This window comes from Colobus angolensis, unplaced genomic scaffold (genome assembly GCF_000951035.1).
Source record: "Colobus angolensis palliatus isolate OR3802 unplaced genomic scaffold, Cang.pa_1.0 Scaffold3, whole genome shotgun sequence".
Lineage (NCBI taxonomy): Eukaryota > Metazoa > Chordata > Mammalia > Primates > Cercopithecidae > Colobus > Colobus angolensis.
In genome coordinates this window covers 16,573,783-16,595,840 of record NW_012116265.1, presented here as the reverse complement: position 1 = coordinate 16,595,840, position 22,058 = coordinate 16,573,783, and the positions used below count along the sequence as shown (strand labels likewise).

Below are 22,058 nucleotides of genomic sequence, written 5' to 3'. Positions count from 1 at the left end.
TCCAGGCCGCCGAGGCGCGCGCTCCCTCCGCCAGCCGCTCTGGCCAGCGACGACCTGGTGGCCTGCGAAAGGTCCGGCCTGCAGAACGTAACAGACATCGCTGCGGCTCTCCAGGCCTCAGTTTCTCCTCCCGAGCCCCGAGGGCACTGTGTTGAATTTGGTCGCCTCAGGTAGGCGCCGCATGCGCCCCCTCTCCACAGGCCCCTCAACTCACGCATTGCCGGAGGCATTTGAGTTTGCCACCCACCTGGCCTGCAGGTCAGGCCTGGGAGGCGGCCTAGGGGCCTAGTTCTCCGTCTGACTAGGGCACCAGCACACGTTGGGGACCACCAGGGCTTTCAGCCGTAGGGACAGGGCCAAGACCACAGCCGTTCCCAGCTAGGCTTGGGTTTTTTTTTTTTGAGACTCCATCTTTAGAAATCCCTGAGATCAAGTTCCAATCCCAGCTCTGCTTGGCCAGGGTGGAAACTTAATTCTAGCTCTGCTTGGCCAGGGTGGAATCTTGAGGGAGTTCAGCTCTAACATTCTACCATTCCATGATTTAATTTTAATTTTAATTTTTCACCTCTCCCCTCCCTGGGCCCTCCCCACTTCCATGATTTTTAATTTTTTTTTTTTAATGGAAGTACTGTTTCATTTTTCGATAGAAGTTCAGATGATAGAATCCAAGCTCCTCACTCAGGGTGTGCAGTTGGCCAACTGTCAGCTAGAACTAAACTTTTCTGTTTCAAAGCAGAAAGTTCCTCAGGCCCCAGCCCGGTGCTGGTGGCCCAGGTTAGGGAGAGCAAGCCCATTTCGCCTTTATTTCTCTCTCATTATTCCCTCAGGGGTCTCCAAGCCTATCTCCTCTGTCTGTCCACACCTCTCTGGGCCTGTTTCCTCAGTTGTGCAGCAAGGGCGTTGGGTGGTGAGGTCTCTGGGGCCTTTTAGTCCACCTCCTTTGGTTCCATGGATAGAAGGTGAGTGTTCCCGAGTCCCTGGTTATGAACAGCTGGGGCTCCATGCCCAGCCCTGTGTTAGACATGGAGTGGTGAGTCCTGGTCTTGAAAATGTCTCCTTCTGGCCCTGAATCAGAACTGAGTGCCTCAGCAGAACTCTTCTGTCCTGCTCCCAGCCATGCCCCAGGAAACCATGTAGCTGTTCTCCCTCTTCCAAGGACTCAGGAGTTTGTGACATCCCCTATTCTATTTCCCATTTCCTCACAAATCTCTGGGCTGGAGCAGGAGAGCAAGGCTGTAAGGCAGCCTGGAAATGCTGGTGTCCTAAGGTCCAAGGGGTCTCCAAGCAAGAGCACAAAGGGATGGGGACTGACGGGACAAGACGTGATTAGACTTCTAGCCTGGGGTCTTGTGGACCTGCAGCCAGGTGCGGCAGGTCACAGGGCAAGGCCATGTGTCACTGGTGAGCTTCACTCTTCAGTGCCCAGATGCCCAGTGCTCTGTGCAGGCCACCTGGCTGGTCTAAGGTACCCCACTCTACCCAGCTCACGCTTCTTGTGAGCAGTCTACACTTAGGACCCATCTTGCTTCCTCTCTCCTCTGGCCAGGGTCTGGAGTCTGATGGGGTAGTGGGGGTTATTGGCCCTAGCTAGTAAGTGGAGTCAGCACTCAAACCATGGCTTCACTCTTTGTCTTCGTAGAGCCAGGAGATACGTGCTAAGTAAGACAAGCCAAGGTAAGTGCACTCTATCCCTGGTTCCTTCAAGAAAGGCCTGAGAATCTGGATGGGGTAAGTGCACTCTATCCCTGGTTCCTTCAAGAAAGGCCTGAGAATCTGGATGGGCCTAAGCGACGAGAGTGATGTATTCCCCCAACCAGTAGACCAAGGGTCTGAGCCCACATTTGAGGGGCTCGGTAAAAGTCACAGGAGTCTCCTCCCTGTGGGTCATCCGCCCAGGAGGTAAGAACCTAGAGGAGAGTTCAAGTACTGCCCCAGAGCCAGTGCTGGTCACTGAGGTCCATGTATCATTAATAATACAGAGCTGGCATTTGTGTCTAGACACTGTTCTGGGCACCTTACTTCATTTCCTCTTTTCATCCTCACAATAACTCTACGAAGTAGGTGCTATTTATCATACCCTCATTTTACAGCTCAGGAAACAGAGGCAAAGAGGTTAAATAGCCCAAGGTCACATAGGTAATAAGCAGTGGGGCCAGGATTTGACCTCAGGTCTCTCTGGCCCATCCTGTAGGCCTCCATGCCTTCCTTGCTTTAATGGGCTGTGGCCAAAAGCCCCACCATAGTTCAGACCAAGCCATGGTCACCAGGTCTGGGTCAGCAGTGTGCTGGAGCCAGCGTTTATATGGCTTTCAAGAACCAACTGTACGCATCTTTTTCCAACTTCTCCTTCAGTGGAATCCAGTTGGTAGCTTAAAAAAGAACATGCTGGCCGGGCACGGTGGCTCAAGCCTGTAATCCCAGCACTTTGGGAGGCCGAGATGGGCGGATCACAAGGTCAGGAGATCGAGACCATCCTGGCTAACACGGTGAAACCCCGTCTCTATTAAAAACTACAAAAAACTAGCCGGGCGAGGTGGTGGCGCCTGTAGTCCCAGCTACCCGGGAGGCTGGGGCGGGAGAATGGTGTGAACCCGGGAGGCGGAGCTTGCAGTGAGCTGAGATCCGGCCACTGCACTCCAGCCTGGGTGACAGAGCGAGACTCCGTCTCAAAATAAAAAAAAAAAAAAAAAAAAAAAAAAAAAGAACATGCTGGAAATATTTACACCATGGAAATTGGCAAATGCTATACACACCAGTTTTTCCTCCCAGAACACCTGTTGTTAAACATCTACCAGCACACACTGATCTGGGTGCACCTGGGAGAGCCTGGAAAACCTGGGCCCTAGAGGAGCGGCTGCCAATGCATTAAGCAGAAGGCCCATGGGAAGGTGCTGCGTCAGGGACCTCGGGCTGAGTGCTCAGGCCTTCTCTCCAGGGTATCTAGGGCTGCCAGGCTGTTCTGGGAAGGTGCTTCTAGTCCCAGGACCAGACTAGAGAGGCAGAAAAACCCCAACTTGGTACTGAGTCCTGGCTCTACTATTTACTCATCGCGAGACCTTAAGGCAAGTCATTTAATCTCTCATGGGTAGAACGGGCACAAAAACATCATTGACTTCACTGGGCCTTTATGAGGATTAAATGTCAGAGATGTGTTGAGACTTTGTAAACGAAGCTGTGCCACTCAAGGAAGAGCGACTTGGCCCCTTCCTAACCTGCCTGTCGTAGGCATGTTCCACCTCCTGAAGACCCACATGCCCCTCTCTCCCCACCAGCCCCCACCAGAGGGTGGCTAGGCAGTCCAGAAGCCCCCCAGTTCCACAGCACAGTGCTACTCCCCTGCCCCACTCTCTGTCCAACACTCAGGTCAGCGCCTGCTGCCTTCAGATCCTCAGCATCACTCCTCATAACAGGAGACCCCTGTCAAGAGGCGGGCCTCTGTTAGGCAGAATGGCAAGTTGCTCCAGTGCTGGGACACTCGGCTGTCTGGGAAGGGGACAACTGTACCTCTTCTTCTTGCACTCCTTTCTATGCCGTGTGAGCAGGTTGAAAGAGGACAAATCAGAGGTCCAGCTTCCTATTTATTTTGGAATCAGTTTAAATATACCAAAATGATGACCAACATTACTCGAATAATTGTATACATGGGGAGGTCCAAACGCCCCCTGGAGGAATCAGGCTCACCTGCCCAGCCCAGGGCCTCTGCTGGAATTAGATCAGCCTCAGACATGACACACGGGGTGGTTCCTGCACTCAAAACATTCTTCTCAGGGAGGCCTTTCTGGGAGCCAGAGGGGAAGTCAGATTTAATTAAGTACAAGCACAACAAGGCATTCAAAACAACTGCTATTTATTATAAAAGTCAGTGGCTTCTGATTAGAAGCCTTTTTTTTTTTTTTTTTAAACCAAATAGGCTCAAGAAGCTGGATGGAGGTTGAACTGACTGACGAACATTTTCCTCCACCAGCAGTTTGTGGGACACATCACGTTTCTGCCAGTGCTAAGGCTAAAGCCCATATTCAGAGAAGCACCCTGACAGCCTTTCTCCAGCATCTTGCAGAGAACAGAACCTCAGCACTCAAAGCTAAATCAACCCATGTGACCTTGCCCCCAGAGAAGCACCTGCCAGTTTGGGCATGGAGGAAGAGAAAGTGGGCAGGAAATTCTCCTTGGCTCCTTAGCAGGCAGTGGGAGCCCGGGGAAGCGTTCGGCCCCAGTGCAGCCTAACTGGGAGGGAGCGATGGGTAGAGGCTGCTGGGCTTCTCCTTCCTCACCCTCATGCGGGGTGGCTGCCCCTCCGGCTCCTTCAGAGCTCCTGCCTTCCAAGTTCCTACTGACAAACAAACAGGCACAAAGGAAAATCAGCCACCTCCTGGAGGTCACTGTGGGCCACCTGCTTTGCTAAGAGCCAAGCACAGATCCCTGCATTCTACCTGCAGGAGAGCCCACCCGACTCAGAAGAAAGCAATTCTGCCTGTGGGGAGGCAGGAGAGGAAGGGAGGGGAGGGGAGGAAACATGGTGAGGTGGAAGCAGGGAGCAGAGCTTCTCCATCCCTCCTCTCCTTCCCTGCCAGAAATGCAATTAAGCAAGCAGCCCAGACTCAGCCGCACAGACAGCGGTTCCTGCTGGGGGAAGTCAAAAGGGCTGTAGTGGTGGGAGAGGGAGGTCATCAGGCCCCAGATCTAATTAACCAACCTGCCTTGCTTTTGATGTTGCTGCATTTCCTCTATTAACATTAATGATGGTTGGTTTGAATGTCCAAGCATGGCCAGAAGCTTTCCTCCCCACCACCCAGTAGGTAGCACAGCCTGTCCCTGGGACCAATATCCAGTCTCCGTGGCAACCACCTCCCGAAGATGCTTTAAAGAGATCTGACCCTGTCAGAGTTGTTGGGAGCTACAGAGGAGGGAAAATGGTGTGTGGCAGATTCATCATTACATCTTGAAGCATCAAAGTCCTCTGAGACAAAAGAAATATTTTGTCATGCACCAGGAAGGAGGAGGCAGGCTGAAGGGCTGGCCTTGGGTGGTTTGGTTCTATCACAGGGTTTTCTTCATCCCTTTCGGGGAGGAAGTGGAAGGGGCAGCTCTGAGCTTCTTGTTTGAGCTGCAGAGTGGTAGACGCAGGAAGCTGGGATGCATTTCTAGGTGCCATGGGTCTTCATTGCTACAGCAGTGACAGAGAGAAAGGGAACTGCCCACAGAGTGAGGGAGGGGTGAGCAGAGAAGGACTGTAGAAGTGACACTGGGAAAGCTTAGCAGGTGACAGGAACATTAGTCTGGAGAGGCCAGAGTCCCCATACCCCAGCACCATGCAGATTCCCTGTCCTGTCTCTCATCTACCTTGGGTGCTAAACAAGGTTCCCAAGGGCTCTCCCAGCAGCCAGGAGAATGCATCTGCCTTGCCCTCCAGGCCAGGCCAGATGCACTTGGAGAGACCCGGCCTCTGGCACACGGGGCCTGGAAACACTGAGCAGCCCAGGATAGGACATCATTCCTCCCCTGAGTCTCACAGTGTGACAATCCCAAAAAACGAGGAACCAAGGACTAAGGCAGGCGACGCTCCGGAGTCCAGTGCTCTCTGTGCATCACAGGCAGGAAGTCCAGCTACCTGCAGCCACTGGGGGGCGTGGTGGGAGCCAGGCCCTCCAGCTCAGGGCAGTGTGCCTTTCTCCACGCTGGATTCATTTGTTTGTGGGAGGGAGGGCAGCACAACTTTGACAGTCCCATCTGCTCTGCCTTTGGTGACATCCCAAGGTGAGGTCAGTATTCTCTGCCCTCAAGACCCTCTTAGAGGTCTGAGAATTTTTGATGGATCTTACAAACTAAAACCAAAGAAATCCAACATGAAAAAAATACCAGAAAATACTATAGCCTGGACTATTTTAGTTTATGACACTCAGCTGTCCACAGTTACATGGCTTGTATTCCACAGGGATATGGACAATGTGCCCTCACATACACACGCACCCACACCCACCCTCTGGCACCCATCTTCCCCTGCGCTCAGCACAAGGGAGCAGCCTGAGAGGTGCTGTCCTCTCTGGTTCTGTGGTGCTGTGGACAGAGCTGCGGCTCTCTCCCGGCTCTCTCCAATGCTGGGTTCCGTTCCCGCTGCACTCCCAGAGCTGGGTCCTGGTGGGCAGAATTCTTCAGGTTCCTTAGGCAGCTTCCTCATGGCTGGAAGGGTCCAGTACTGCTCCCCAGCTGGCTCTCCTGGGAAGTCCTGGACCCAGGATGGAATCTTTGCAGTGGCCTCAAAAGTCCCATGAGTCTAGCCACCTTAGTCCTGCCATCGGACTTTGGGGGTCCTGGGCCAGGGGACCAACCATCCCGTAAGCCAGAGGGTGGAAGAGGTAGAAGCTGTGAGAGAACCAGCAGGAAGCAGTTGGCACCCCCAGTGCCTCAGCTGAGGGGTTTGAATTCCATTCCTCCTGCTGGAGCTCCGGAGAAATTCCCCATCGCCAAGCCCAGTTCTCTTTCATGGCCTTGTCTGTCTGTCCCGCTGGGCACACTGTAGCTGGACAGCTTAGTAGATGCTGACTCAGTGATAATCGTGGAAAGGGCTCTTCCCAAGAGGCCCAGGAGGGCAATCCTTCTAGGGGTCTCGTTATGGGCTATTTGGCCCGGGGTGTTTGTCAACATGTAAATGTAGCCCTCTTAGGCAGGCATGTGCTCACAGGTCACAGGCCCAGCACCAAGTGGGGAACCGGGGAGACTTCCAAACAACTCTCCCTTCCAGCCACTCAGCCACACACTCCCCATTCCCACCCTTCCCACCCCACCCACCGAGAGCTGTTCCAGCAGGGGGCCACAGTGACTAAAGCGGGGTACCCTGTCCCCCATTGCCACCTAGTTCCCCCCTCACCCCAAGAGCTGTTCTGACAGGGGCCATGGTGACTAAAGAGGGGTACCCTGCCCCCCATTCCCACCCTTCCCCTCTGGGAGCTGTTTTGGCAGGGAGTCACTGTGACTAGATGGGTACCCTTCCAGGTATGCTGGGATGGCACAAAAGCTGAACCACCAGCAAAAGGGGAAAAGGCAGATTAAGCCCTGCTTCTCCTACCTGGCTGCACATTAGGATCACCTGGGGGACTCTGGAAACCATGGCCCCACCTGGGCCGGGGTGAAGCAGAATCTCTGGGCATGGGCACTGGTGCTGTTGAAAGCACCACAGGGGACTCTCGAATGCATCAGGGCTGAGGCACCACTGAGCCCACACTGGGAGGGCATGTGAGGTGCAGGGATGCTCACCTGTAGGCGGTTCCCAGGAGCAGGCTCAGGATTCCCACCACGTGTATGCCTCTTGCCAGGGGCCAAGAGGCCAAGCCCCAGGCACAGAGCCGCAGGAGGGTGTCCCACAGAATGCCTAGAGCAGAGGAGAGGAGAGAAACCTGGAGTCAGCCAGGCAGGGGATGACTTCTGGGCTACAGAAGAAGGAGCCACTACAAGTCAAGGAGCAGAGAGTCATTCCCAGCACTGCTGCCCCACAGTGGCTCCCCTCCACCTGCTCTGTCTCCCAAGTCCAGGTGGGTGGCACTGACCTGTCAACATGCTTGAGAAGAGCATGGCTGGGAAGTAGTGGTGGAAGTAGAGGACCCGGCCCATCAGGAAGAACGGGAAGTAATGGAGTGTCCAGCCGAGCAGGACCTGGCCGCCTCCTCGCAGCAGGACCTGGGACAACCCTGGGCCCAAGCAGCACAGCCCGGTCAGAAGACAAGGAGTGGGCAGAGATTCCAGGCTCTGGTCCAGCCCTGCCCCTTCCTTGCTGTGTGACCTTGAATATGTCACATCACCTCATTGGACCAACCCAAACCACGCTACAGAAACTGGAAGAAGAGAGAAGCTGGGGCTCAAGAACTCTGGTCAGGGTCCAGCCTAGTGAGGCCTGGGTACCAATGGCAGGTGCACCAAGCACCAGCAGGAGGCAGCCCAGCCTCTAAAGAAACCCCTCTACACCTGCAGACAGCTTCACTCCCTACTTCCACCTCCCACATCTTTGCTGCCACACAGATCTTCACAGTGGCAGACAAGCGCTAAGGTGAGGTCACAGGTGAGGATGGAGTGAGGGGGTGTCTGGGACTATGATTGTTCAGACAGAGAGCTGCAGAGGCAAAAGGGCCTGTGTGACTGTCTCAGGTGCTATGGCCCATGGTCTGGCAGCCAAAGTTACCAAGAACAGCACTGGGATGGGAACCCAATAACCCTGGAGGCTCCTCTCTAGCCCAGAGAGGACAGGGCCATGGGAGAAGGAGGTGACAGAAGAGAATAGATGGGCAGCTGTGTACATAGCATGGGGCTAAAAGTGAGGCGGTGGAGTCAGACTGCACGGGTTTGAGCCTCAGCTCTATCACTTACTAGCTGTATGTCCTGGGGCAAGTTTCTTAATCTCTTGGTTCCTTGGTTTCCTAATCCATAAAATGGGGGTCATAATAGCCAACGCTCTAGGGTTGTTGGGAGGAAGTAAAGTGTTTAACACAGCACTGGGTACTTGGGGGTCGTTAGCTTTCAAAAGCAAAGGATAAGGGAAGGTGTGGGGTGGTAAACGTAAAGGATGGCCCATCAGCAGGCAGCCGGCCCTCCCCAGGGGTGCAGGCACTCTGCCACCACCAGGTCAGGGGAGGGAGAGCCCCAGGGGACCTGACCTGCAACCTCCGCTGGCAGCTGTGCCCCTCTCTGTATGGCTATAGCAATGATGCTCCCTGAGAGGAGGTAGAGGGCGATGCTCAACAGATTCAGCCACCAAACCACCTGTGCAGAAATGGGAACGGGCAGATGAGAACGCAGCCACTCTCCATGGGCAAGTGCTCCAGGGCCTGAGCCAGGAATGTTTAGGCACTCACCGGGTTGCCAAGCAGATAGACTCGGAAGTCTGTGTCATTGATCCCTGAGAAGCGTAGGCCCTGTGGAACGGAGATCACCCTGCTGACCCAGGTCCAGCCCATCCCTGGCCACACCCACTAGGGGGAGGAAGATGGTCTTCCTTCACAGATAGGGAGGCTGGACATGAGGCTCAGGCTATGCAAATTCTACATGAGCTCTCCGGGAAGGCAGGGTCAGAATTAGGGCAGAAAACAGAGCCCTGCCTCTGGCCAACCCATCCCAGGATCTGCCTGCCCTAGCACACCCACCCCCACCTCCACCGGTCTCCCTGGTCTCGTTCTTGGCTCCATTTCCTGGGAGGAGCTCCAGCCTCGGATCCTACCTGATAGTTGATAGGCCAGTGCCAGGGTTTGGATGTGAACTCATTGTCCTTGGGTTTGAGGCCACTGTTCCCCTGCATGAAGGTAGCAAAGAAAAGCTAGTCAAGACAGAGATCTGGAGGGTTGACAGAAATGTGAGGCCCAGGTTTCTCTGATACAGGGCCAAGCACCGAGCAGAACCTTCTCTTCTTCCCTTCCCTTGCAGAGAAGAATCAGGGATCATTTGCAGCCACTGTCTGCCTGCCTACAACAATTGCTTTACTTCTCCCAAACAAGCCTCCATTTCCCATAAGGGGTCCATTCCAACCCTCTACACTAGGGAAAAAGAAGGGAAAGGGGAATGAGGAAATTGTTCCAATGGGTACAAAATATATACCCATCTGCCAAGCCAAGGACAAGGTGTGAAAATGATGGGAGAGGGGATATAAAATGAGGCTTACTGCCAGGCGCAGTGGCTCATGCCTGTAATCCCAGCATTTTGGGAGGCCGAGGTGGGTGGACCACTTGAGGTCAGGAGTTCGACACCAGCCTGGCCAACATGGTGAAACCCCATCTTTACTAAAAAATACAAAAAATTAGCTGAGTGTAGTGCTGGGTGCCTGTAATCCCAGCCACTCAGGAGGCTGAGGCAGGAGAATCACTTGAACCCAAGAGGTGGAGGTTGCAGTGAGCCGAGATCACACCATTGCACTCCAACCTGGGCAAAAAGACCAAGACTCAGTCTCAAAAAAAAAATTAAAAAAAATTTTTTTTAAATAAGGCTTACCTATTTGTTCCCTTCAGGGGCCAATTTCAAACAGAAAAGCGGAAACTCTCATGCATGCCTAGACTTGGAAGAGGTTACTTTAGTCTAGTGTTTCTCCACCATTTTTTCCCACTACTGCCCCTCTACCAGGAGCGTTTCTAGACAAGATTTTCCCTAAACATCCTCCATGACATTTTAATACTTTACACTGTACATCTCACTTGTGCTTCATACATAAAAAATAAGATTTTTTTTTTTTTTCCCTCCAAGAACACATTTCATCTACTGGGAGAGAAATCAACCCCAATGCATGCTTTGAAGGACCCAGACACAGCCTCCCTAATCCAGCAGCCAAGAACATCTGCTAACCTGTCTCTACAGGGCAAACCAGGTCTTTGCTAAAACAGGAAGGAGTAGGGTCAGGATCTGGGATTTTAACCACTAGGACTGGGGTCAGCCTCATCACTGGGACAGACTGAAAAGGCATTTCCCCAGAAGAGGAGTCAGCTGCCATGACTTAGGCCGGAGCTTCTCCACCTCAGCACTCCCGACACTTCGAGCTGGAAGAGTCTTTGTTGTGAGGACTGTCCTGTGCATTATAGAGTGTTTAGCATTCCTGGCCTCCACTCACTGAATGCCAGTAGCACTCCTACCCTCAGCCCCTCAGTTTCCCAGCCAAAAATTTCTCCAGACATAGCCAAAAGTCCCGAGAGGCAAAATCGCCCTCAACTGAGAACCACTGGTATAGCCTAAGAAAGATCAGAAAGTTCAGTGGACTGCCACCCACTGCCTTAGGAATCCAGTTCATCAAGGGGCTGGGAAGAGTTTACAGGCCTCTGCATGGTGGAGAGGTTGTGCCTCCAAGGTCAAAAGTGCACTGGGGGCATCAGACACAAAGGGGACAGCTGCATAGTCCCTGAGTCACTGTGACTCTTTGAAGGACCTGGGAATGAGGAATGAATCAGTCTGGACCCCTGGAGCAGTTGCTGAGGGAAACCAATTCCTTCACATTGTACAGTTGGGTCCCAAACCCAAGGACTCCAGCCAGAACTGTACCAAGCCAAGGGAATCTTATTCACTACATTAAACTCTGAGAAATCCTGCTCTGTTGCTAAACTAAGAGAGAGAGGAAAGACAAATCTGCAACCATCACAGGCATATGTACTTGCAGGTTGTTCTCTATGGCTGAAATCTGGATGGGCTCATTCCTGCAACTGCACCAGGCAAGGCAGCCTTCTCCTCCAGGTCCCGGGCCACTACTCAGCCGGCAGAAGAGCCCTGGCCCTGCAGTTTCTGTAGTCTGGACTCAGTGTTTTCATCTCTCTCCTCTCCCTGACTCTTTGTTGGCCGAATAAGAAAGCTCTCCTATTTCCCTTTTCTTCTCTGACTCTACTTCTTAGATAATGAAAGACAAAATGAAACTCCTAGACTTAGTCTTAAAATTTGACCCAGGCCCAGAATGATATTCTGACTGACAGGCACATGTTCAAAAGAGCTAAGCCGTCAGGCCACAGTGACAGCTACAAGCAGAGAGTCAGAGAGGAAGTGACCCAGAGATGCTTAATGTCAACTCATCACCTCCCAATGTGCAAAAATGACAAAATTTGAATTTTAAAAATTTAATCTGGTGAAATAAGTCAACTATATTTCCTGAGTACTGCTTACATAATCACTTCCAGGAAAGTCCACTTGACAATGGCTTACCAGGGGAAAAATAACAAGCGCTCCATCTCCCTGCAATGCTGTGGGTAGAGGGATAATCACAGAGCTGGCTTGAGATAGTGATTCTTAAACGTTATTCCTGCAGAACACAGGTTTTCCATAAGCCAGAATAAGGGGCTCTTCCACTAAACAGCAAGACGACAGCCGGGGAAAATTTAAGCTAGTGAGTAGAATTTTCTCAATTTAAAGATTTCTTCTCTGAATTTTTCTTAAACCTTTGATGCTACAACTGCTGTCAGCTACTAATGATAGACAGCACAAACAATGTCTTCAAAAATCTTAAAAAAGAATCAACCATGCCCCGCCTAAGCAGTTTCTGTCCAGGAATATGAGTGGGCTCGTGGCTGGGATTTCATGCTGCATGTAAACAACACACTCAAATTAGCTATCCATCCTAACTGATCCTGATTTCGTATGATGGAACGAACTATCAGTATCTCAGGATCTTCAACCAAGAGAACTATGATTTTCAGGGGCTCTGCCACTTGGACAGATTCACAGATCACTTAGAGGTGGAGGAGTGTAGTGGTAACTAGCAGTAACTCTAAAAGCCTACCAGCCTGGCTCTGAGGGCTGGATCTCCCTCCTACACTTAGCTGTGTGATCCTGGGGAAGTTCCCCGACCTCTCTGTACCTCAGTTCCCTCTCCTGTAACTGGGAATGACAGCAACCTCCACATGATTGTAGTAAGTATCAGATGAGTTGATAAATGTACAGTGCTTCACGTAATGCCTGGCACACGAGCTGTACAAGCATTCACTGGTATCATCAACATCACCACCATCCTCATTCTGTGGTGAGGGAAATGCCTTTGAGGATCACGGAAAGCCACAGTGAAGACGCTTTCAAATTCCTCCGCAAGGGGGAATGGATCTGTAGCATGGCATTGACTTGTGATCCAAATACATGGCTGCCCAAAAGCTCTTAGAGATGCCATGAAATGAGAAGGGGACACATACCCGGATCATGACCATGTGGGATTCTAGCAAGATCTCAGGAAAACTGGGCTGCAGCACATTCAGGCTGATGTTTGGCACTAGGGGAAAAAAAGGCAGGAGAAAAGCCTTTGTCATACATTCTCTCCTCAGTCTGTCCATGGTATCCGCATTCCCACCAGAATACAAGTGCAGCCTTGCTAACAAGTTGACAACTGTTGAAGAGACAGAAGAAAGCTTGGCCCAATTCTTGATCATTTACTTAGCTGTATGAAGAACTCATCAGGCATTCTGAGAAATGCAAAGGAAACAGACAAGGAGGCTTCACCTGCCTGGTACTCTGACAGCTCTCAGCACCATCACTTTTCACTGCGGTACTGGCTCAAATGCTGCTCTCCTATTAGGCATAAGGGACAGCTGCACAGCCCCCAGGCACTGTGGCCCTTTGAAGGGCCTGGGAATGAGGAATGAATCATTCTGGACCCCTGGAGCAGTTGCTGTCGGGACAAGGACCAAGTCTGTCTCCTCACCAATATGTCCACAGGGCCCCACATGGTACCTGGCATACCTGATACAAGAGTTGTTGAATTAGTTGATTAGTGGGTTTGGCTAGATTGGGTGAGAAGAACAAAATGAAGGCACACATAAGCTTGAGATGGGTAGTTTAGGAAAACAGATGATGAATCCAAATACTTACTGAGTTGAAGCTGACAATGCAGCGGAAATATCAAATCGGAGCTTGGGTGTAGAGATGTGGGGCACAGATCAGGGTTGTGCTTGTCACTTTCTATAAAAGCGTTGGCTGGATATGTGGGGGGCGGGGGAGTGACTCTACACTGAGGCATAAAGGGAAAGTACCAGCTTGCTCCAAGCCTGGAGGCTGGGGAGGTGCCCATGGTGCAGGGGAGAGAGGAGCCCAGAGGAAGACGAGACAGATGGACCTGCAGATGGCCACTGGCCACTTTAGAGAGAGGAGTTTACGGAGGGAGTAGATAAGAAGGAAAGGAGTATGCTATGTAGGTACAGACAACTCCAGAAAGAGAGTGTTCACAAGGAACAAACAGCAGCAAGTTGAAGGCATAGCAGAGTCTACAAATGCTTACTTTTCTAAGATAAGGGTTTCTTATACATGTTTCCCTCCAGAGCCAGCCCAGAAAGTGACCTCACTCACACTTGGGATTGATATGGTCCTCCACATTCCAGATGGAGTTGAGGGTTTCTTTCAGGTATGGGGTGCAAGTAACTTCCAACTGCTCCCAGCCCCTGTGAAAAGCAGAAGTCACAGATGTCTCTCAGAAGACCTGAAATCCACCAGAGAGCGGCACTGTCTTCTGCTCTTAAATCCACAGGCTCCTTCTCTTTTCCACCTGGTGGCCATTATTTCTTCATGTTCCATGTTGGACAACTATCCTAGGATAGTCCAGCATACAGTAGTCCCATTTTTGAAAGAGACATAGACTCAGAGAGTTATTAGCACCAGCCAGATGCGAAAATGTTGAACTATCAGAACACATAAAACACCAGAGCTTCCCTGGAGTTCTGTGCTCCATAATACACCCGATGCCTGCTCTCCCTCCATCTGCCACTAAGAACAAGCAGACAGGAGGCGAACACAAGAAAACAAAAGCTTCTGGCACACTCCTTGTAGAGTGAAAAGAAAATCAGGACCCTTGATTGGGACAGCAAAACCCTAGAGACTTACCACTTGGGCAGAACCTTTCCCGAGGAGCCCAGGACACAACCTGTGACCAAATGGATGAGGCGAATTCGACTTCTCAGCACTTTGATCCGGTTTCCAAATTTTCTGTTTATAACCTCAATCCGCCAGAAATCATTTGAGTCCCCTGTTCCATTCTGCCACAAAAGCCAAGAAAAAAATACAAAGAAAGTGAGGGGACTTCAGAGAAAATATGTCAGAAAGGGAAATGGCCACCTTCAGATGTCACCATGTTATGAAGATCAAAGACCAAATCGGGCTCAATGATAGAGATGGGCGAGGTTACAAGAAGGCCAGAGAAATATCCCAGGTGACTGGCATCGTTCCAAAACTCACTATTACAACCAAAACACAGTAGTATGACCCCTGGAACCAGAAGTCCAACTCTTCACTTCATAGAACTGGAGTTCAAGTTCTAAATAGATGTCTCTGCCCTTCAGTCAAACTCAAGACATCACTCTGAGCCAACAGAAACAGATCTGGGCCATTTGCATCCATTACCTTGGCCATCTAGGTACTCACTCATCTAAGCCAGAAAGGTCTGGCCTGGCTATCGCATTTTGGAAATTAAGACGTGTATGTCTAATTCTTCTCAGAAGATGCCCACAAAGAAGATGAGAACGTTCACAGTCTTGACCTAGCACAATGTGGGATGAGCAAACAGAAAGAGGGCTGGGAAATCCACCTGAAGGCCAGAATCTATACAGTTTTCCACTAGTAGTTTTTGTCTTCAGTTACTCCCAAAGCCATAAGTACTCATAGAGCTTTTACTCTATTAGCTGCATCTCTTTGAGGTAGTAAAATACAAAAGCTGCAGAACAAGGAAGTGATACTTAAAATAAAGCTAATGAGAATTTGGGATCTGGCAAAAGAGAAACATACATGTTCGTTGGGGGCCATATTGTGGGTCCTTGTTTTCTATGTCCAAGGTGATTTTAAAAGAGATCCAAATAGGGCGCTGGGCGCGGTGGCTCAAGCCTGTAATCCCAGCACTTTGGGAGGCCGAGACGGGCGGATCACGAGGTCAGGAGATGGAGACCATCCTGGCTAACACAGTGAAACCCTGTCTCTACTAAAAAATACACAAAAAAACTAGCCGGACGAGGTGGCGGGTGCCTGTAGTCCCAGCTACTCGGGAGGCTGAGGCAGGAGAATGGCATAAACCCGGGAGGCGGAGCTTGCAGTGAGCTGAGATCCGGCCACTGCACTCCAGCCCGGGCGACAGAGCGAGACTCCGTCTCAAAAAAAAAAAAAAAAAAGAGAGATCCAAATAGTATTCATATTTGATATTTATTAAGTATCAGAACATGTAAATGGCATGGTTATTATGTGAGGAGAGAGATGGAGACAAACAGACTTCATAGGCTGCTTTTCCCACAGCAAGCCTAGCCAAAAAGCTCCCAAATGTTAAGAGACTCCCTGTGCAGCCTCTTATCCTCAGGAACATTCCAGAATTCTGGGGAGGAGATATCCCACCACACAACCCTAAGCCAAGGCCCATAACTTTTTACATCCTGCTCACACCCCCGTTGCTTACTTACTATGCCATAGCCGGTGACCTGATAGTGCTTCCGGGTCAGGGGGGCCTCATGATAGTGACTGTGCAAGTTCCGGGAAGTTCTAGAAGTTAGAAAAGAGAAGTGTCATTATCCTATAGAAAGAAGATGTGCAACATTTTTTCTTTTACCAAGGATGTTCAGAGTCATCTGTCAGGATAAGAAAAATTAGAATCTGATCTATTAAATCCAACATATCAGGAACTTGTTTCCTATTTACTCTCAAGAAATATCGTGAGAACTGGAGAAGAGATGAGCCCAAACCGGGAGAGACAGATGGTAGAAGCACTGGACAGCATGCCAAGAAAGGGGCTAACTTTAGGTGCTGGCAGGGAGGTGGGGGGCGACTTTCACACATTTAGTAGCTTTGAAACACTTAGCTTGCCTGACTTAGGAGGCAGGTTTGAGGAGAGGAAAAATTAAAACTTGTAATCTGCATGGCCTGAGCTAGGTAACCTCCTCACTGCCCCTTATTCTTTCTGCTCCCATCACCAGGTTTTTTAAGTAGACATCTGTGGAGGATGAGAGGGGTTTAATTTAGCTTTTATTTATTTAGTTTTATGTAACAACTCTCACTTTTATCTGGAATGAGTAATAAATGTTCATTATAAAATTTGTGAAAATTTGCAAAAGTAAAATTTAATTACAATAAATTTTTATTAATGACAAAATGAAATTTATTTAATAAAATAAAAATTTTAAGTATTCAAAATCCAGCTGACTCAGAAAAAAACCCACAGCTAATTGCTTCTCTCTCTCTCTCTACACACACACACACACACACACACACACACACCCTTGATTTTTAAAAATTTATATCCGATAATTCCAGCCTATGAAACATTTACGGGGCTGCTCCTGCTCTCTGTCGTTTCAGCTTGTTCTCGCACACAGTGCCCTATTTTCTTGTGTGCTTTGTTACTTTTGGGCGTGTACTATTGTCACTAAGAAACTATTTATGGGAACAAATGACAATGTCTTTCCCCAAAGAGGGCTTACATTTGCTTTTAGCCATGTACCTAGGAGACATGACCAATCTAGGATCATGTTCATTTAAATTCATGGCTTGGAGATTCTGAGATCATCCAGGTGACATGAATTTGAGCACCAAGTTCATGTGAGGATCAAATGGTAGTTCCAACTTCTCAGGAACTAAGGACGGTTCACCACCCAACCCCCAACAGTTAGCTGGGTCCTAAAGTAATTCTTCCTGGGCACAGGTGCATAGGGCAGATTTACCCTTACCCCAAGCCTTTGGGGGTTCCAAATACGGGGAAGGATAACTTAATAAATTTACCACTTTGGGTGAGCCTAGAGGTTTGACTTTAAAACCTCTTCTCTCAAGAGGCAGCCAAAAGTCAAGATTGTGGGATCAAAGCAAAAGTGGCTTCAGTGTCTCACTTATTTCTCTGGATTCCTCATTTCACTTAGGTTTTGGCCTGGTAACTCTTTAATATCTTGTCAGCCTTTTTATGCTCTTAAAAGTCTTTATATTATTCCAGCATTTTTAGTCATTTTCAGTGAGAACACTGGTTAAATAAGCTAGCTTGCCATATTCTCAGAAACAGACTCCTACGTCTTTCTAAAGGCAGCCACTTAAGAAGAAGCTTTGGGAGCCGGGTGTGATGACTCACACCTGTAACAGCAACCATTTGAGAGGCTGAAGCGGGAGGATCGCTTGAGCCCAGGACTCTGAGGCCAGCCTGGATAACACAATGAGACTCTGTCTCAAAAAAAAAAAAAGCAGCAGCAGCTTTGGGCAACTCAAATTTTCCTCTAGGAAATGGGAAACTGAAAGGTCCCGAGTAGGCAGGGGCAAAGGCTGGCCTGCAATTTCATCACCTTCATAAAATGCTTCTCCTATTCTCGCACTGCAGCCTTGCTCCATTGACCAGAGCCTTATCAAAATCTAACTTCCGTTTAATACTTAAAATAACTGCCTCCCCTTGGTGCCCATACCATTTATTTATCCAAACTGCAAATAGACTTACTCTTTGTGTTCTAGTCGAATAATGTCTCCATGTCTCACAAACTCCACTGGGAAGGAAGGGTCTAGGGGATCTGCCAAAAATAAACAAGCATTGATATCCAAAATCACTTACCAGGCTAGTATTAATCAAGGGCCGACTGGTAAAGGGTTACAGTACCATGTGGTATCTGCTAGAGGTATAACCAGGTACTCTCAGACCAGACAGGAAGGACCCCTAAATTGCCTTGGGGGACTAGAGAAGGCTGTCCCAGAGACAATGCTTCAAAAAACTCCTAAAGGAAAGGGAGGATTTTGTCAGGTGGACAAGTGGGGGAAAGGCACTAGAAGTGTGAAAGACGAAAACTTCTGGCCGGGCACAGTGGCTCACGCCTATAATCCTAGCCCTTTGGGAGACTGAGGTGGGCAGATCACCTGAAGCCAGGAATTTGAGACAAGTCTGGCCAACATGGTGAAACCCCATCTCTACTAAAAATACAAAAAATAGCCAGGCGTGGTGGCGCACACCTGTAGTCCCAGCCACTCGAGAGGCTGAGGCAAGAGAATTGCTTGAACCCGGGAGGCGGAGGTTGCAGTGAGCCGAGATTGTGTCACTATATTCCAGCCTGGGTGACAGTGCAAGACTTTGTCTCCAAAAAAAAAAAAAAAAGAAGAAGAAGAAGAAGAACTCCTTTGATGAATAGCAAATGGGTTTCATACTGTAAGGGTGGGTGGGGTGGGGGAGAGTGGGAACAGATGAGGTGATGAACAAGTGTGGCCAGACTGCATATTCCAGGTGGGAACGTGGCCTTTACCCAATAGGCACTGAAGCCCCACTGGAGCTTAAGCTGGGAAGCTAAATAATAAGACTTTAGTAGTAATAATAGTCTTCTAAAAAGTAATTCCATACAAATGACCACTTGCCCAACTCTCCTCAAAATCAAATAAACCCTGACAATTGTGCCAGCAAGTATCTTGTCTTTGGCAATAAACTTGCTAAATGTGAGGCAAAGAATGATGAAATGATTAAGGGACTACTTCTGTATCATCTCAAAGTCAAGACCAATCAGGATCTAGAAAGGTGATGACATGGAAAAGGAGCTGGCAGTAATCATAGCAACACAGAATGGATCCTTGCAAATTTCTGTCCCAAACAGTGAGATACCAACACACTATAAATAGATCAAGGTCAGGAAAGATAAATTTGCCAGTGCAAATCACTGGCTCTCGAGAGAATCAGAGAACTCAACTGAAGAGATGCCCATTTCCATGCTGCCTGTTAGGGTCTCTTAAAAGCATTAATTAGCAAGATGAAAAATCAAATATGTCAATAGGGAGGGAGGCTTTATTTCATATGCATTTGCTGGGGAGGGGCATTTACAGCCATCAAGAACACAAAGACCCTAGTCTATAAAGCTCCCACAAATCCTTAATCACTTCGATGAAATGCAACCATCTTAACTCAGAAGTTACAATGGAATAACAGACTAGGAATGTCAAAGACTTGGTTCATGACCACACAATGGAAGTAAAACTGGTCTTCCCTTGTAACTCCTCACTGTGATAGAACACTCACATTTGGCCTGCTGAATCAATCAATATCCATTATAAAGGTATAGAAACAGACTCTGCCCAATGGTGTCATAATTTATCCTACTAAGGAGCAGAATGCAAAGTGGTTTTATACACCACGTTTCTAGCCTACATGGCAATAACAGGAGGTGGATTTAGGTGAGTAGCTGCCCATTTCTCCACAAAGGCCCAGGAGCAGCTAAGCTGGGATAGGCTAAGCCAGGTGGGATTTGCTGAGGAGTCACAGAGATACCTGTGGTACAAGACCGTCAGCAGAGATGACAGGCTCGGAAGGTGAGTGTAAGATGCCCTCTGTTCTCTTCTCAGCTGCAGCAGAGGCACAGCCTGCGGGTAGCTAGCTGTCTGACCAAAGAAAGGAAGATCTGGCTCCAGCTCTTACTCTTGTCATAAAGCCCTGAGAGCCTGATAGGTGTACTGCAGAGTTACTTCACCCAGGCCAGTTGGGAACAGATCAGCAGGCATTGAGTTACATCCCAGGAATTAGTCCAGACAAATTCCAGTCACAGGACTAGTAGCCCCTCAGATCTCCAACTGACTGACTCAGGCCAGGGCTGAGCAGTGGGCAGAATTCTATCTTATCAAGACAACTTGAGCTGCACCACATGCTACAGTGTGCAATGTTTGGTGTGCTCTATGTCAGAAATGAGAGCAGCAGCCAGGTGCCCTCAGCTGGGGCCACTCACCAGCCCCCAGTGGCATGCTCAAGTAACCTCTACTTGGATTAAATCTGGGCTCTGCTATCTGTCTTCAAAATGACAGCTCTAAGAGCAAGTTCTTACTTGTTTTGCTCAATGCTTATCCTCTATGCCAACAACAGTGCTTGGAACACAGTAGGTGCTTAATAAATAATAATCAAAAGGATAATTGAGATAAATAAAGATGTCAAAGATGGTTAGCAAAGCCCATCTCAGGATCATTCTTTTGCAGGCATGAGAAATCTTTTTTTTTTTTTGAGACAGAGTCTCGCTCTGTCACCCAGGCTGGAGTGCAGTGGCCGGATCTCAGCTCACTGCAAGCTCCGCCTCCTGGGTTCACGCCATTCTCCTGCCTCAGCCTCCCGGGTAGCTGGGACTACAGGCGCCGCCACCTCGCCCGGCTAGTTTTTTGTAGTTTTTAGTAGAGACGGGGTTTCACCGTGTTAGCCAGGGTGGTCTCGATCTCCTGACCTCGTGATCCGCCCGTCTCGGCCTCCCAAAGTGCTGGGATTACAGGCTTGAGCCACCGCGCCCGGCCAAGCATGAGAAATCTTAAGGAGGGCTCAGAGAGAGTAACAGCACAAGAAGCATGAGTCTCTGACCACATTACCTGAATTTGTGTTATGTTTCTTGATAATCCACAGGTTGTTGTAGTCCTTGTGCAAATAGGTGGTGACCTGGGTGGGGGGTGGGGGCAGAGGGAAGAGGAGGCAGGAGGGAGAATACCATCACTATCAGCACAGCTGGCCAAGAACAATCAACATCAAACCAACATTGCTTAAGCCAATTTCAGAATCCCCAGCCACCAACCCGAAGGGCCATGTTTCCCAATGGGGCTCAGATGTAGCATTGGTGAGTGAAATTCTCTCCTTCCTTCTGCATTTAGAGGCCTCGTCCCACAAGAGCCTTTTTGTGTCTTTGTATCTTTCTGCATCTTGTCCTAAAAGTTCTATCCAGCCTTCTAGAGGGAGGAACCATGAGGCTTTATATAACCGACTTCAGCACAAAAACAGAATGAAGATTTAAGTGCATTTTCCAAGTAATTAAAGCTGGGCGTGGTGGCTCATGCCTGTAATCCCAGCACTTTGAGAAGCCGGGGTGGGCATATCACCTGTGGTCAGGAGTTTGAGATCAGCCTGGCCAACATGGTAAAACCCCATCTTCACTAAAAATACAAAAATTAGCCGGGCGTGGTATGCGCCTGTAATCCCAACTACTTGGGAGGTTAAGGCAAGAGAATCGCTTGAACCCAGGAGGTGGAGGTTGTAGTGAGCCAAGATCACACCACCGCACTACAGCCTGGGCAACAGAGCAAGACTCCATCTAGGAAAAAAAAAAGTAATTCAGATCATGCTTCAAACTTTCTAAATGAAAAATTCATGCTATTATATTTTCTATAATGTGGCCAAACGAAACTAAAAAGCTCCACAGATATCCTGTCCTAGAATTTAACTCACATTTTGTACAAAAAAATCTGGAAACAGTATGATTGTCTAGTAACAGAAAAATAGTTAACATGATAGTATGTCCTGGGATAGAATATTATACGGCCATAAAAAATGTTTCAGAGCATTTTTTTAGCAACATGGGAAAAGACTCATGAAATGCTGATGCTGAAAATGGCTACCATTTATTACCAGGCACTGTTCTAAGCACTGGGCAAGTCTTTTTGTTGTTTGTTTTTGAGATGGAGTCTCGCCCTGTCGCCTAGGCTGGAGTACAGTGGCACGATCTTGGCTCACTGCAAGCTCTGCCTCCCAGGTTCATGTCATTCTCCTGCCTCAGCCTCCTGAGTAGCTGGGACTACAGGTGCCCGCCACCACGCCTGGCTAATTTTCTGTACTTTTAGTAGAGACGGGGTTTCACTGTGTTAACCGGGATGGTCTCGATCTCCTGACCTTGTGATCTGCCCACCTTGGCCTCCCAAAG

The 22,058-nt window shown here is 49.2% G+C and overlaps 2 protein-coding genes across 2 annotated transcripts in view; both read right to left on the bottom strand.

The window, feature by feature from the left end:
• NGB (neuroglobin) overlaps positions 1-218 on the bottom strand; it is a 5,903-nt gene extending 5,685 nt beyond the window's left edge. The window contains exon 1 of the mRNA XM_011949805.1: positions 55-218. Within this exon, the coding sequence (XP_011805195.1) occupies positions 55-218 (164 nt within the window). The remainder of the gene's footprint in view (positions 1-54) is intronic.
• Positions 219-3,830: 3,612 nt separating this feature from the next.
• Positions 3,831-22,058, bottom strand: part of POMT2 (protein-O-mannosyltransferase 2) — a 55,635-nt gene continuing 37,407 nt past the window's right edge. The window contains exons 11-22 of the mRNA XM_011949804.1: positions 20,740-20,806; positions 17,867-17,936; positions 15,861-15,939; positions 14,305-14,456; positions 13,774-13,865; positions 12,627-12,703; positions 9,203-9,274; positions 8,841-8,900; positions 8,643-8,748; positions 7,542-7,682; positions 7,252-7,366; positions 3,831-6,360 (exon numbers count right to left, since the gene is read on the bottom strand). Of these exons, the coding sequence (XP_011805194.1) occupies positions 6,255-6,360; positions 7,252-7,366; positions 7,542-7,682; positions 8,643-8,748; positions 8,841-8,900; positions 9,203-9,274; positions 12,627-12,703; positions 13,774-13,865; positions 14,305-14,456; positions 15,861-15,939; positions 17,867-17,936; positions 20,740-20,806 (1,137 nt within the window). The 3' untranslated portion in view covers positions 3,831-6,254. The remainder of the gene's footprint in view (positions 6,361-7,251; positions 7,367-7,541; positions 7,683-8,642; positions 8,749-8,840; positions 8,901-9,202; positions 9,275-12,626; positions 12,704-13,773; positions 13,866-14,304; positions 14,457-15,860; positions 15,940-17,866; positions 17,937-20,739; positions 20,807-22,058) is intronic.